Source organism: Coregonus clupeaformis, unplaced genomic scaffold (assembly GCF_020615455.1).
Source record: "Coregonus clupeaformis isolate EN_2021a unplaced genomic scaffold, ASM2061545v1 scaf2599, whole genome shotgun sequence".
In the NCBI taxonomy this organism is placed as follows: domain Eukaryota; kingdom Metazoa; phylum Chordata; class Actinopteri; order Salmoniformes; family Salmonidae; genus Coregonus; species Coregonus clupeaformis.
The window spans coordinates 31,727-44,149 of NW_025536053.1; the positions used below are offsets into that span (position 1 = coordinate 31,727).

At 46.0% G+C, this 12,423-nt stretch overlaps 1 protein-coding gene across 1 annotated transcript; it reads right to left on the minus strand.

Annotated features, from left to right (window-relative positions):
- Window positions 1-635: 635 nt before the first annotated feature.
- LOC123488930 (polymeric immunoglobulin receptor-like) lies at window positions 636-11,909 on the minus strand. The gene is made up of 9 exons (XM_045219665.1): window positions 11,861-11,909; window positions 11,282-11,581; window positions 5,223-5,555; window positions 3,336-3,447; window positions 2,786-2,880; window positions 2,194-2,234; window positions 1,074-1,157; window positions 769-828; window positions 636-662 (listed from the first exon to the last, which is right to left on the minus strand). The coding sequence occupies exons 1-9, from the start codon at window positions 11,907-11,909 to the stop codon at window positions 636-638; spliced, it is 1,101 nt and encodes a 366-aa protein (XP_045075600.1).
- Window positions 11,910-12,423: the final 514 nt, after the last annotated feature.

Consider the following 12,423-nt stretch of genomic DNA (forward strand, 5'->3'; position numbering starts at 1 on the left):
TACAGCCACCTAAAGGAAGCGATTCCCAAACCTTCCATAACAAAGCCATCACCTTCGGCGGCCTTTCTCAGTAGCAAGGCTATGCTCAATGAGTCTGTACATAGTCAAAGCTTTCCTTACCTCCTGCCAAATGTATGACCATGTTAGAGACACATATTCCCCTCAGATTACACAGACCCACAAAGAATTCGAAAACAAATCCAATTTTGATTAACTCCCATATCTATTGGGTGAAATACAACATTGTGCCATCACAGCAAAAATATTTGTGACATGTTGCCACAAGAAAAGGGCAACCAGTGAAGAACAAACACCATTGTAAATACAACCCATATTTATGTTGATTTATTTTCTATTTTGTACTTTAACTATTTGCACATCATTACAACACTGTACATATACATAATATGACCCTTGGAAATGTCTTTATTCTTTTGAAACTTTTGTGAGTGTAATGTTTACTGTTCATTTTTTATTGTTTATTTCACTTTTGTTTTTATGTATTTCACTTGCTTTGGCAATGTTAACATATGTTTCCATTAACAATAAAGCCCTTAAATTGAAATGTTGTGACACAGGAGCGGAGAGTGGGCTGTCCTTCCAGGATAAGGACTCCACCAAGGTCACTCAGTCAGTCACTGCTGTGCTGCTGTTGCCCTCTGCTGGAGAGAAGGGAAACATTCAGTCACAATCACAACACTGTCATCTCATGGATAGACAATGATAACGGTATCTGGTAAAACAGACAGAGGAGACAACAACACTGACCTGTGTGGTCACCTGTAGAGCTAGTGAGCTGTAGACCACATTATCATCTGGTTCTGCTGCCTACAGAGGAGGAACAGGTAGAGAGGTGAACAGGGACAGTTCTGTTATAATGGAGAGTACAGTTTGAAACACAGTTCTCTGTGAAAGACAGTTGTAATTGTGATATGTGACATAAAGGTGATATATTATGCCTATAGGTATAGTGGTGACATAACCATGACTATATTAACACTGAGGAAACAATCACCTACTGTTGTTTCTGATAACATAATACTAGCTGTGGCTAATCAGCAGAGCAGCTTTACCTTGGTCTGTACTTTTAGTTGGGCCTTGTGCTGGAGGATGACAGTGCTGTATGTGACATCATCATCATCTTCAGGAAATGGGGCCTGCTGGTAGAGAGAGACCCAGATAACAAAAATGTATTGTTATATTGTTATAATGTAAATTTACCTATTGCTTGTTCCAAGACAGAAAATGATACTGTAAATACAATTGTTTTCTAAAACAGATGCAAACAGCCATAATGTTGTCTAAGACCCAAGATGCATGTAGCCATATGTTGACCTTCTGTTCTGTCCTGAACTGATCAGGCATCACAGTGCTGTACATCACGTCATGGTGGCTGTCTGGGTTTGGGCTCTGAGAAATGGACAGCACAGAAGGTAAACATATGGCTACATGCATAGGAAGACAGAGTATAGGAACTTCAGATACTCAGCTCTACACTGCAGGAATTGAGTAGAGAGAGAGAGAGAGAGAGAGAGAGAGAGAGAGAGAGAGAGAGAGAGAGAGAGAGGGATAACCCCAGCTCACACTGAAGAGATGGAGGAGAGAGGGAGAGAGAAAGAGAGAGAGAGAGAGAGAGAGAGGAGAGAGAGAGAGAGAGAGAGAGAGAGAGAGAGAGAGAGAGAGAGAGAGAGAGAGAGTGAGTGAGAACGCAAGCTCACACTACATAGATAGAGGAGAGAGAAAGAGAGAGAGAACCTTAGCTCCATGCAGAGATGGAGTGATTGGTACTAGTCCAAGATCTCCACAGACCTAAACCAGGTTTATTCAGTTTGTACCTGCTGTGCTGTTTCTCTGGTGTGGCTCACTGTGCTGTATATAATGTCCTGCTCAGGGTCAGCAGACTGCAAAGAAATAAATAGCAAAGAGAAACAGGACTTGTCTATTTACCAACTAAACCACAGTTTGTTTCCATGATAGGATGCAGTCAGAGATATATTTAGTGAACTGACAATTTCCTGTTCTCTGTCTTTTAAACAGCATTGGTTTCAGTTAGAATATGGGACCTTTTTTGTAAAGTCATCGATTATCAACTGAAGAGGTAACGCTCGACTCAAATGGTAGATGATCCCAAATCAAGAACAGAAAAGCAGATGGTTGAAAGTAATAGAATATAATAAATTAAGTGTATCCTACCACTGAGTTGTTAGTTGTCTGGTCCTTGGCCTTATTGTCCTCTGGAATAAAGAGGGAGATGTCAATTACTTCTGAGTTTGTTATAGTACAATAATACCTCTGAATGGATTTCTTATAGACAATTCCTCTAAATACTTTCTGTCATTCAAGATAAATCACAGGCAGCAATATACTGTTGGTCGCAATGTCAATACATATTTTTCTAAACTATTCTCCTTTTTTATATTCACAATGTCGTGTATTAGGATTATCCCTTTGTTAAATGTTTTTCATGAAGAAATGGAATGTTGTTTATGTTAGGTCAAATGTGGCGTTTGTGGGGTGACGCCCCAGGGGAGACGGGTGATTGGACAGCAGAGGAGCCACCCATCTTTTTGCATTGTTTATAAGTAGGGGCTAGACAAAGAGAGGGCAGAACGGCCATTGCAATCTGGGATGCCGTTCTCCGGGTGTCATGACATCTGTCACTTATGCTGAAAGCTTGTAATATGAATAAACTTATGATCAAGGTTCAGTATGAGGCGGACTCCTTTGTTTATCAGCAATAATTGCCAGCATTTACTCGATACGACAACATAAAATGACTACTTACTATGCTTTGTCCACATCTTCCATGTGACTAGGATACCAGCTGTCACCACCACCAACATGCCCCAAGGAATCAGTAGGACTTTCACATCTATGGACCTGATGGATTACATAGAAGAACTTGAATCAAAAATACAATTAAAATAGATCATTATAAATGTATCATTTGTGAAAAAGTTATAACTTGTTGTTTACACTGTTGTGATAAACTGAACAAGTATTTAGCTATTCACATGTGTGGAAGAAGACCATGCAACTGAAGAGATTATATTATTATTATTGAGATTATTACTTTACAAATAACGTGTTTTTTTTTTATGTGTGCAACTTGTCCTTGCAAATGAGTGAGAATAACACAAAAATTGCTGCTACTTCTCCAAAGAAATGTTCTACCCAAGAGGAAGTGCTAACAGTCTCTATATGCATTTAGGGAGGGTGTTAGGTTAGCTTTAACTGTTGTAGTGTATGATGGAATTGTAATGTTTCTTTGTGTTCATATTATCAAACAATTGCCATAATATGTGGGATATTACAGCTGAATGAGTGATAATAACCTCTGGTGGACGTCCTCCATGTTCCCCTCAGCTCCTTGACTTGTGTTGTCAGTCTGAACAAGCTCAGCAGTTGGAGAGGCAGAGGGTTGTTGATTGGTTGGAGCTTGGATTGCTGTGAGATAAAATAACAATGGCATCAGTGAAATTAATGGAATACCAGATAGTCAGGTTGTATAGCAACATTACATTCATAGTTACAGTGGGGAAAAAAAGTATTTAGTCAGCCACCAATTGTGCAAGTTCTCCCACTTAAAAAGATGAGAGAGGCCTGTAATTTTCATCACAGGTACACGTCAACTATGACAGACAAATTGAGCATTTTTTTTTCAGAAAATCACATTGTAGGATTTTTAATGAATTTATTTGCAAATTATGGTAGAAAATAAGTATTTGGTCACCTACAAACAAGCAAGATTTCTGGCTCTCACAGACCTGTAACTTCTTCTTTAAGAGGCTCCTCTGTCCTCCACTCGTTACCTGTATTAATGGCACCTGTTTGAACTTGTTATCAGTATAAAAGACACCTGTCCACAACCTCAAACAGTCACACTCCAAACTCCACTATGGCCAAGACCAAAGAGCTGTCAAAGGACACCAGAAACAAAATTGTAGACCTGCACCAGGCTGGGAAGACTGAATCTGCATTAGGTAAGCAGCTTGGTTTGAAGAAATCAACTGTGGGAGCAATTATTAGGAAATGGAAGACATACAAGACCACTGATAATCTCCCTCGATCTGGGGCACCACGCAAGATCTCACCCCGTGGGGTCAAAATGATCACAAGAATGGTGAGCAAAAATCCCAGAACCACACGGGGGGACCTAGTGAATGACCTGCAGAGAGCTGGGACCAAAGTAACAAAGCCTACCATCAGTAACACACTACGTCGCCAGGGACTCAAATCCTGCAGTGCGAGACGTGTCCCCCTGCTTAAGCCAGTACATGTCCAGGCCCGTCTGAAGTTTGCCAGAGTGCATTTGGATGATCCAGAAGAGGATTGGGAGAATGTCATATGGTCAGATGAAACCAAAATATAACTTTTTGGTAAAAACTCAATTGGTAGTGTTTGGAGGACAAAGAATGCTGAGTTGCATCCAAAGAACACCATACCTACTGTGAAGCATGGGGGTGGAAACATCATGCTTTGGGGCTGTTTTTCTGCAAAGGGACCAGGACGACTGATCCGTGTAAAGGAAAGAATGAATGGGGCCATGTATCGTGAGATTTTGAGTGAAAACCTCCTTCCATCAGCAAGGGCATTGAAGTTGAAACGTGGCTGGGTCTTTCAGCAAGACAATGATACCAAACACACCGCCCGGGCAACGAAGGAGTGGCTTCGTAAGAAGCATTTCAAGGTCCTGGAGTGGCCTAGCCAGTCTCCAGATCTCAACCCCATAGAAAATCTTTGGAGGGAGTTGAAATTCTGTGTTGCCCAGCGACAGCCCCAAAACATCACTGTTCTAGAGGAGATCTGCATGGAGGAATGGGCCAAAATACCAGCAACAGTGTGTGAAAACCTTGAGAAGACTTACAGAAAACGTTTGACCTGTGTCATTGCCAACAAAGGGTATATAACAAAGTATTGAGAAACTTTTGTTATTGACCAAATACTTATTTTCCACCATAATTTGCAAATAAATTCATTAAAAATCCTACAATGTGATTTTCTGGAATTTTTTTTCTTATTTTGTCTGTCATAGTTGACGTGTACCTATGATGAAAATTACAGGCCTCTCTCATCTTTTTAAGTGGGAGAACTTGCACAATTGGTGGCTGACTAAATACTTTTTTCCCCCACTGTAATATTACAATTAATTCCAGATGATGCCACTGGATTAAACAGAGTGAATCATATTTGATAATAATGTAGGTAATTCATCTACTAACTTGAGGTCATCTTAATGGTTCTCTGTGTTGCAGTTTGTTGACTGACAGTGATGTGAACAGGCATCTCTAGTTCTCCCACTTCACACCAATACCAGTCAGTGTTCTCCATCTTCAGTCCACTCATAGTCACTGTTAAGACTTTTCTGTTGTTGGCATCACTAGTCCGCTTTAATGTCACTGATGTTCCATGTAAAGTCCCAGAATACAACACACAATCACCACCCATCCTGCACCACTTTATATCTCCAGAGTTACTATAGTAACAACGGACAGTGACACTCCCTCCTTCAACTCCAGTCACCTCCTGTTGGTCCACATAGAGTCCTGGAGTACCTGAACACAGAGGTACAGACACAAATTCACCAAGGGAGAAGCAACGCATGTCATATCATAGACAATGATGTACACTGAGTGTACAAAACATTAAGATCACCTGCTCTCTCCATGACATAGACTGACCAGGTGAATCCAGGTGAAAGCTAGTATCCTTTATTAATGTCACTTGTTAAATCCGCTTCAATCAGTGTAGATGAAGGAAAAGAGACAGGTTAAAGAATTATTTTTAAGCCTTGAGCAAATTGAGACATGGATTGTGTATGTATGCCATTAAGAGGGTGAATGTGCAATAACAAATATTTAAGTGCCTTTGAACGGGGTATGGTAGTACGTGCCAGGTGCACCGGTTTGAGTGTGTCAAGAACTGCAACGCTGTTGGGTTTTTCACGCTCAACCGTTTCCCATGTGTATCAAGAATGGTCCACCACCCAAAGGATATCCAGCCAACTTCACACAACTGTGGGACGCATTGGAGTCAACTGTCAGCGTCTGGGTGCAGTGGGGAAAATGAATCAGGCGCAGGACACAGAACTGAGAATAAATGGCTTTACTCGACTCCAAGTAAATATAGCAAACCCTCCACGCAGGGAAGAGCAAAATCAACAGCTCAACAGACGACGTAACAAAGAACAATCACGCACACACTCAGGAGGGAAAACAGAGGTAATATAGGGAAACTAATAAGCCTAATGAGTAACAGGTGTGAACAATACAGACAGAACTAGTGAGACACAGAAACATCGATCGGTGGCAGCTAGTACTCCGGTGGCAGCGACTGCGAAGCCTGCCCGAACGAGGAGGAGGGGCAGCCTCGGCTGTATCCGTGACAGTACCCCCACCTGACGCGCGGCTCCAGTCGTGCGTCGACACCGGCCTCGGGGACGGCCAGGAGGACGCGGAGCAGGGCGAGTCGGAATAACGACGATGGAACTCCCTTAACAAGGAGGGATCGAGGATGTCCCTCCTGGGAACCCAGCTCCGTTCCTCCGGACCGTACCCTCCCACTCCACGAGATACTGCAGGCCTCCAACCCGACGCCTCAAATCCATGATGGAACGGACCCGAGTACGCCGGTGCCCCTCAATGTCCAATGGGGGCGGAGGAACCTCCCCGCACTCGGACTCCTGGAGCGGACCAGCTACCACCGGCCTGAGGAGAGACACATGGAACGAGGGGGTTATCACGGTAATCAGGGGGAGCTGTAACCTATAACAAACATCGTTCAACCTCCTCAGGACTTTAAAGGGCCTCACAAACCGCCGACCCAGCTTCCGGCAGGGCAGGCGAAGGGGCAGGTTTCGGGTTGAGAGCCAGACCCGGTCTCCCGGTGCATAAACCGGAGCCTCACTGCGGTGGCGGTCGGCACTCGCCTTCTGTCTCCTAATCGCCCTTTGCAGGCGTACATGGGCAGCGTTCCATGTCTCCTCCGAGCGCCCACCGCTCATCCACCGCAGGAGCCTCGATCTGGCTCTGATGCCATGGTGCCAGGACCGGCTGGTAACCTAGTACACACTGAAAGGGAGACAGGTCAGTGGAGGAGTGGTGGAGGGAATTTTGTGCCATTTCTGCCCAGGGATGTAAACTGACCAATCCTCCTGCGGTCCTGGCAATACGACCTCAGAAAGCGTACCCACATCCTGATTTACTCTTTCCACCTGCCCATTACTCTCGGGGTGAAAACCTGCGGTCAGGATGACCGAGACCCCAGATGGTCCATAAACGCCTTCCAGACCCTCGATGTGAACTGGGGATCCCGATCAGAAACTATAGGGCAAAGGAATGAGACGACAGGACTTAGAAAACCGATCCACAACGACCAGGATCGTGGTGTTACCCTGTGACGGAGGAAGATCTGTAACAAAGTCCACCGATAGATGTGACCACGGCCGCTGTGGAACGGGGAGAGGTTGTAATTTACCTCTGGGCAGGTGTCTAGGTGCTTTGCACTGAGCGCACTCCGAACAGGAAGAAACATAAACCCTCACGTCCTGAGCTAAGGTGGGCCACCAGTACTTCCCACTAAGATAGCGCACTGTCCGACCAATGCCAGGATGGCCAGAAGAAGGTGACGTGTGAGCCCAATAAATAAAACGATCGCGAACCTCGGACGGAATGTACGCACCGACCCACTGGACACTGGGGGGAGTGGGCTCCGTGCGTAACGCCCGCGTTCGATGTCGCGTCAACCTCCCATACCACCGGCGCCACCAGACAAGAAGCCGGAAGTATGGGAGTAGGCTCCCTGGTCCGATCCTCTGAGTCATATGCCGGGAAAGAGCATCTGCCTTAGCATTCTGGGAACCTGGTCTATACGATAGGGTGAACACAAAACGCGTGAAAAACATGGCCCACGTTGCCTGACGAGGATTCAGTCTCCTCGTTGCCCGAATGTAATCCAGATTGCAGTGGTCAGTCAAAATGAGAAATGGGTGTTTAGCCCCCTCAAGCCAATGTCTCCACACCTTAAGAGCTTTCACAAAAAATAACAGCTCCCGATCCCCCACGTCGTAGTTTTGCTCCTCCGGGCTGAGCTTCTTCGAGAAGAAAGCACAGGGGAGGAGTTTGGGAGGCGTACCCGAACGCTGAGACAGTACAGCTCCTATCCCCGCCTCGGACGCGTCCACCTCGACTATGAATTGCAAGGACGGATCCGGATGAGCCAGCACGGGAGCCGTGGTGAACAGCGCCTTCAGCTGACCAAAAGCCCTGTTCGCCTCCGCTGACCACTGCAGGCGCACCGAACCGCCCTTTAGCAAAGAGGTTATGGGAGCTGCTACCTGACCAAAGCCCTGGATAAATCTCCAGTAGTAGTTGGCAAAACCCCAAAATCGCTGCACCTCCTTTACCGTGGTAGGAGTCGGCCAATTATGCATGGCTGAAATGCGGTCACACTCCATCTCGCCCCCTGACTCTGACAAGCGGTATCCTAAGAAAGAGACGGACTGTCTGAAAAACAGACATTTCTCAGCCTTAACGTACAGGTCATGCTCCAACAGTCTACCAAGCACCTTGCGCACCAGGGACACATGCTCGTCGCGTGTAGCGGAGTATATGAGAATATCATCTATATACACCACTACACCCTGTCCGTGCAGGTCCCTGAAAATCATCGACAAAAGATTGAAAGACTGAGGGAGCATTCATCAACCCGTGCGGCATGACGAGGTACTCATAGTGACCAGGCGTGGTACTAAATGCTGTCTTCCACTTGTCCCCCTCCCGGATACGGATCAGATTGTACGCGCTCCTGAGGTCCAATTTTGTGAAGAAAGGCGTGCCGTGCAATGACTCCGTCATACTAGCAATGAGAGGAAGAGGATAGCTGTATTTTACGGTTATCTGATTTAGACCTCGATAGTCAATGCACAGGCGTAAACCTCCATCCTTTTTCTTCACAAAAAAGAAACTCGAGGAGGCAGGGGAAGTGGAGGGCCGAATGTATCCCTGTCCCAGAGATTCGGTGACATTTGTCTCCATAGCCACCGTCTCCTCCTGTGACAGAGGATACACGTGACTCCTGGGAAGTGCAGCACCCTCACAGAGATCTATCGCACAATCCCCTCGTCGATGGGGTGGTAATTGAGTCGCGAGAGCCAAATCGGCATATTCTGAGGGAATGTGCATTGGGGAGACATGGTTTGGACTCTCCACCGTGGTTGCCCCTACGGAAACACCTACACACCTTCCCGAGCACTGAGGTGACCATCCCTTAAGAGCCCTCTGTTGCCACGAAATACTGGGGTCATGGGTGGCTAGCCAGGGAAGGCCCAGCACCACGGGAAACGCAGGGGTATCAATAAGGAAGAGACTAATTCTCTCTTCATGACCCCCCTGTGTCTCCATCCGAAGTGGAGCTGTGACCTCCCTAACCATACCTGACCCTAATGGGCGACTATCTAGGCACGTATGGGGAAGGGCACATCTAACGGCAATATAGGAATCCCTAATCTATGCGCAACCAATCTGTCCATGAAATTCCCAGCTGCGCCGGAATCTACGAGCACCCTATGCTGGGAATGTGGGGAAAACTCAGGCTCCATAGGTGTGGACTCGGAAGTGCTGGGGGATGGACTGGACGGACCCTGATCTGGACGTCCGCGGGTAGCCAACAGGTTATCCAACCGGATCGATAAATCTACCAGCTGGTCCAGGGTAAGAGTAGTGTCCCTGCAGGCCATCTCCCGACGAACGTCCTCCCGTACACTGCATCGGTAGTGATCAATCAGGGCCCTCTCGTTCCATCCCGCGCTGGCTGCCAGTGTCCTGAAATCCAGGGCGTATTCTGTGCGCTCCTCCTTCCCTGGCTGAGGTGAAACAGACGCTCCCCGCTCGCTCTCCCTTCAGGCGGAAGATCGAATACTGCCCCGGAAAACGAACGGACTCAGCGTCTATTCCACCCCACTCCGCGTTGTCCCATTCCAGGGCTCTGCCCGACAGACAGGAGATGAGGCGGACACGCTCGTATCCCAAGGGAGCCGGGTGGATGGTGGCCAGGTAAAGTTCCACCTGGAGCAGGAAACCCTTACACCCGGCAGCTGTCCCATCGTATTCCCTCGGGAGCGAGAGCCGAAGACCACTGGACCCAGGGTTTGAGGATCTTGATGGAAGAGAAATCGGCGAAAGAGGAGGTGTAGAAAACCCAACTCTCTCCCATCGATCCATGGTGTGGATCACTTGATCCGAACCTAGTCGCTGCAGCATGGTCGCGTGCTGGTGGATGCGTTCCTCCAACGAAGCGCTGGGATCGGGCGTGCCTGCTGACTCCTTAACGGGTGCGTGATTCTGTCAGCGTCTGGGTGCAGTGGGGAAACGGAATCAGGCGCAGGACACAGAACTGAGAATAAATGGCTTTACTCGACACCAAGTAAATATAGCAAACCCTCCACGCAGGGAAGAGCAAAAACAACAGCTCAACAGACGACGTAAAAAAGAACAATCACGCACACACTCAGGAGGGAAAACAGAGGTGATATAGGGAAACTAATAAGCCTAATGAGTAACAGGTGTGAACAATACAGACAGAACTAGTGAGAGACAGAAATATCGATCGGTGGCAGCTAGTACTCCGGTGACGACGACCGCCGAAGCCTGCCCGAACGAGGAGGAGGGGCAGCCTCGGCCGTATCCGTGACATCAACATGGGCCAGCATCTCTGTGGAACACATTTGACACCTTGTAGAGTCCATGCCCTGACGAATTGAGGCTGTTCTGAGGTCAAAAGGGGGTGCAACTCAATATTAGGAAGGTGTTCCTAATGTTTTGTACACTCAGTGTATACAAACACTAGATTGCTGATGCTATGTATTGGCCAATGAGAGGCTTTGAAGCCACCGTCCGCCATATTGGTACTCCTCAGAAGGAGCGGTCTTCAATAGGAAGAATGGAATTCTACAGTATTTCAATTTAATGTCTCAAAGATCATTAATAAATCAGCATTTGGTTGTGATTTTGATTTCATTATGCATGGCTTATGAATGTGTTATGAAGTCCTTATGTAGAAACCCTTCATAATAAAGTGTTTCTGTTCTCCACAGTATAACAATGTATACCCACAATGAAAACACACTCCATACATACAATGTATCTGCCTATATGTATAGCCATGTAAATACATTGTATTTAGAGCCTTAAAATAGTCTTCCCCAAGTCAATAGCTACATAGCTGTGTCATACTGAACAAATAAAAAAAACTGTGTGATTGAGGAGAGGTATGGGGAGCTAACCTGTGGTAACTGACAGGTGCAAGTATGTATGTTGATCTCTTCCTGTAGTCTCCACAGCACACCAGTAATACCCAGAGTCCTCTGGCTGCAGATCAGTCATGGTAACAGAGAAGATTCTTCGGGTGACATCATCAGAGATTGATACCGTCCCAGATATCTTTGGTTGGTCTGTGCGTACTAGAGCAGAACAAGAATTCCAGTAATCTCCTTGACACCAGTATTTGACATATTCTATGTATCTCAGATTATAGCGACATGGGATGGTGATGGAGTTTCCTGTCTTCACAGACACCTTACTCACTGTGGACACACCGTACTCCCCCTGCCTGGGTACCTGCAGACACAGCAACAGAAAACACATTTAGACTCAGTCCTTTCGGTCAACTGATAAGGTGGTCTACCAATTACCCATTCAGGTGGACAAGGACAACAGTCGGAGTGAGTAGTGTACAAAATGGCAGGTATGGCAGGGATGAGTGTGGGCTGAATATGTAGGCTAGCTAATATTTTGTCTGACTTCAAGCAGCAGCGCACTGAACCATGAGACTTTTTCACTTCATAAAAACATTTTACCCTTACCTGAGAGTCTGGAGAAGAGGAGGAGGAGGAGGGAGAGATGAAGAGCCATGTGTGGTTTGTGTTTCTGTGTTATAGTACCTGTACACAAATGTATGTGTCAAGGACAGAGGCACCAAAGACAATGACTCATATACACATCACTGTCTGTACCCCTCATTCTGCTTCTGTTAAAGTGAACATTCCCCTGATTGGCTGGTAACAATACATTCTGTGGAACAGTCATTACAATTGATATGATTTGATTTATTCAAATTAATTGATTTCAATTCTTAATTTATGTACTTACTTTATGTACTGGTATTTGTTCCCAATAAAGTTAGACCAATATCTCCACAGACCAGACCAAAAATCAGCTTCAAAGTAAACCCATGATTAGACTTCCAGTCTATGTGATTTTAAGGTGTTTTGCCAAAATCCAGATATGAAACCTCTCTGTCTTAAAAAGAATTAGACTAGAAAGGAATAGAAATAGAAACAATAAACGTTGTCCAGGAAATAAACCCTGGTCATAGACACAGCTCCAAACCACATTGGCCTGTAAGGTAGCGAATCAGCAGTAGCTC

Coding starts and splice junctions, on each gene's coding strand:
- LOC123488930 (XM_045219665.1), bottom strand. CDS start 11,909: ATGGCTCTTCATCTCTCCCTCCTCCTCCTCCTCTTCTCCAGACTCTCA. Junction 11,582..11,860: donor CCTCTTCTCCAGACTCTCAG/GTAAGGGTAAAA, acceptor GTGTGTCCACAG/TGAGTAAGGTGTCTGTGAAG. Junction 829..1,073: donor AACTAAAAGTACAGACCAAG/GTAAAGCTGCTC, acceptor CCTCCTCTGTAG/GCAGCAGAACCAGATGATAA.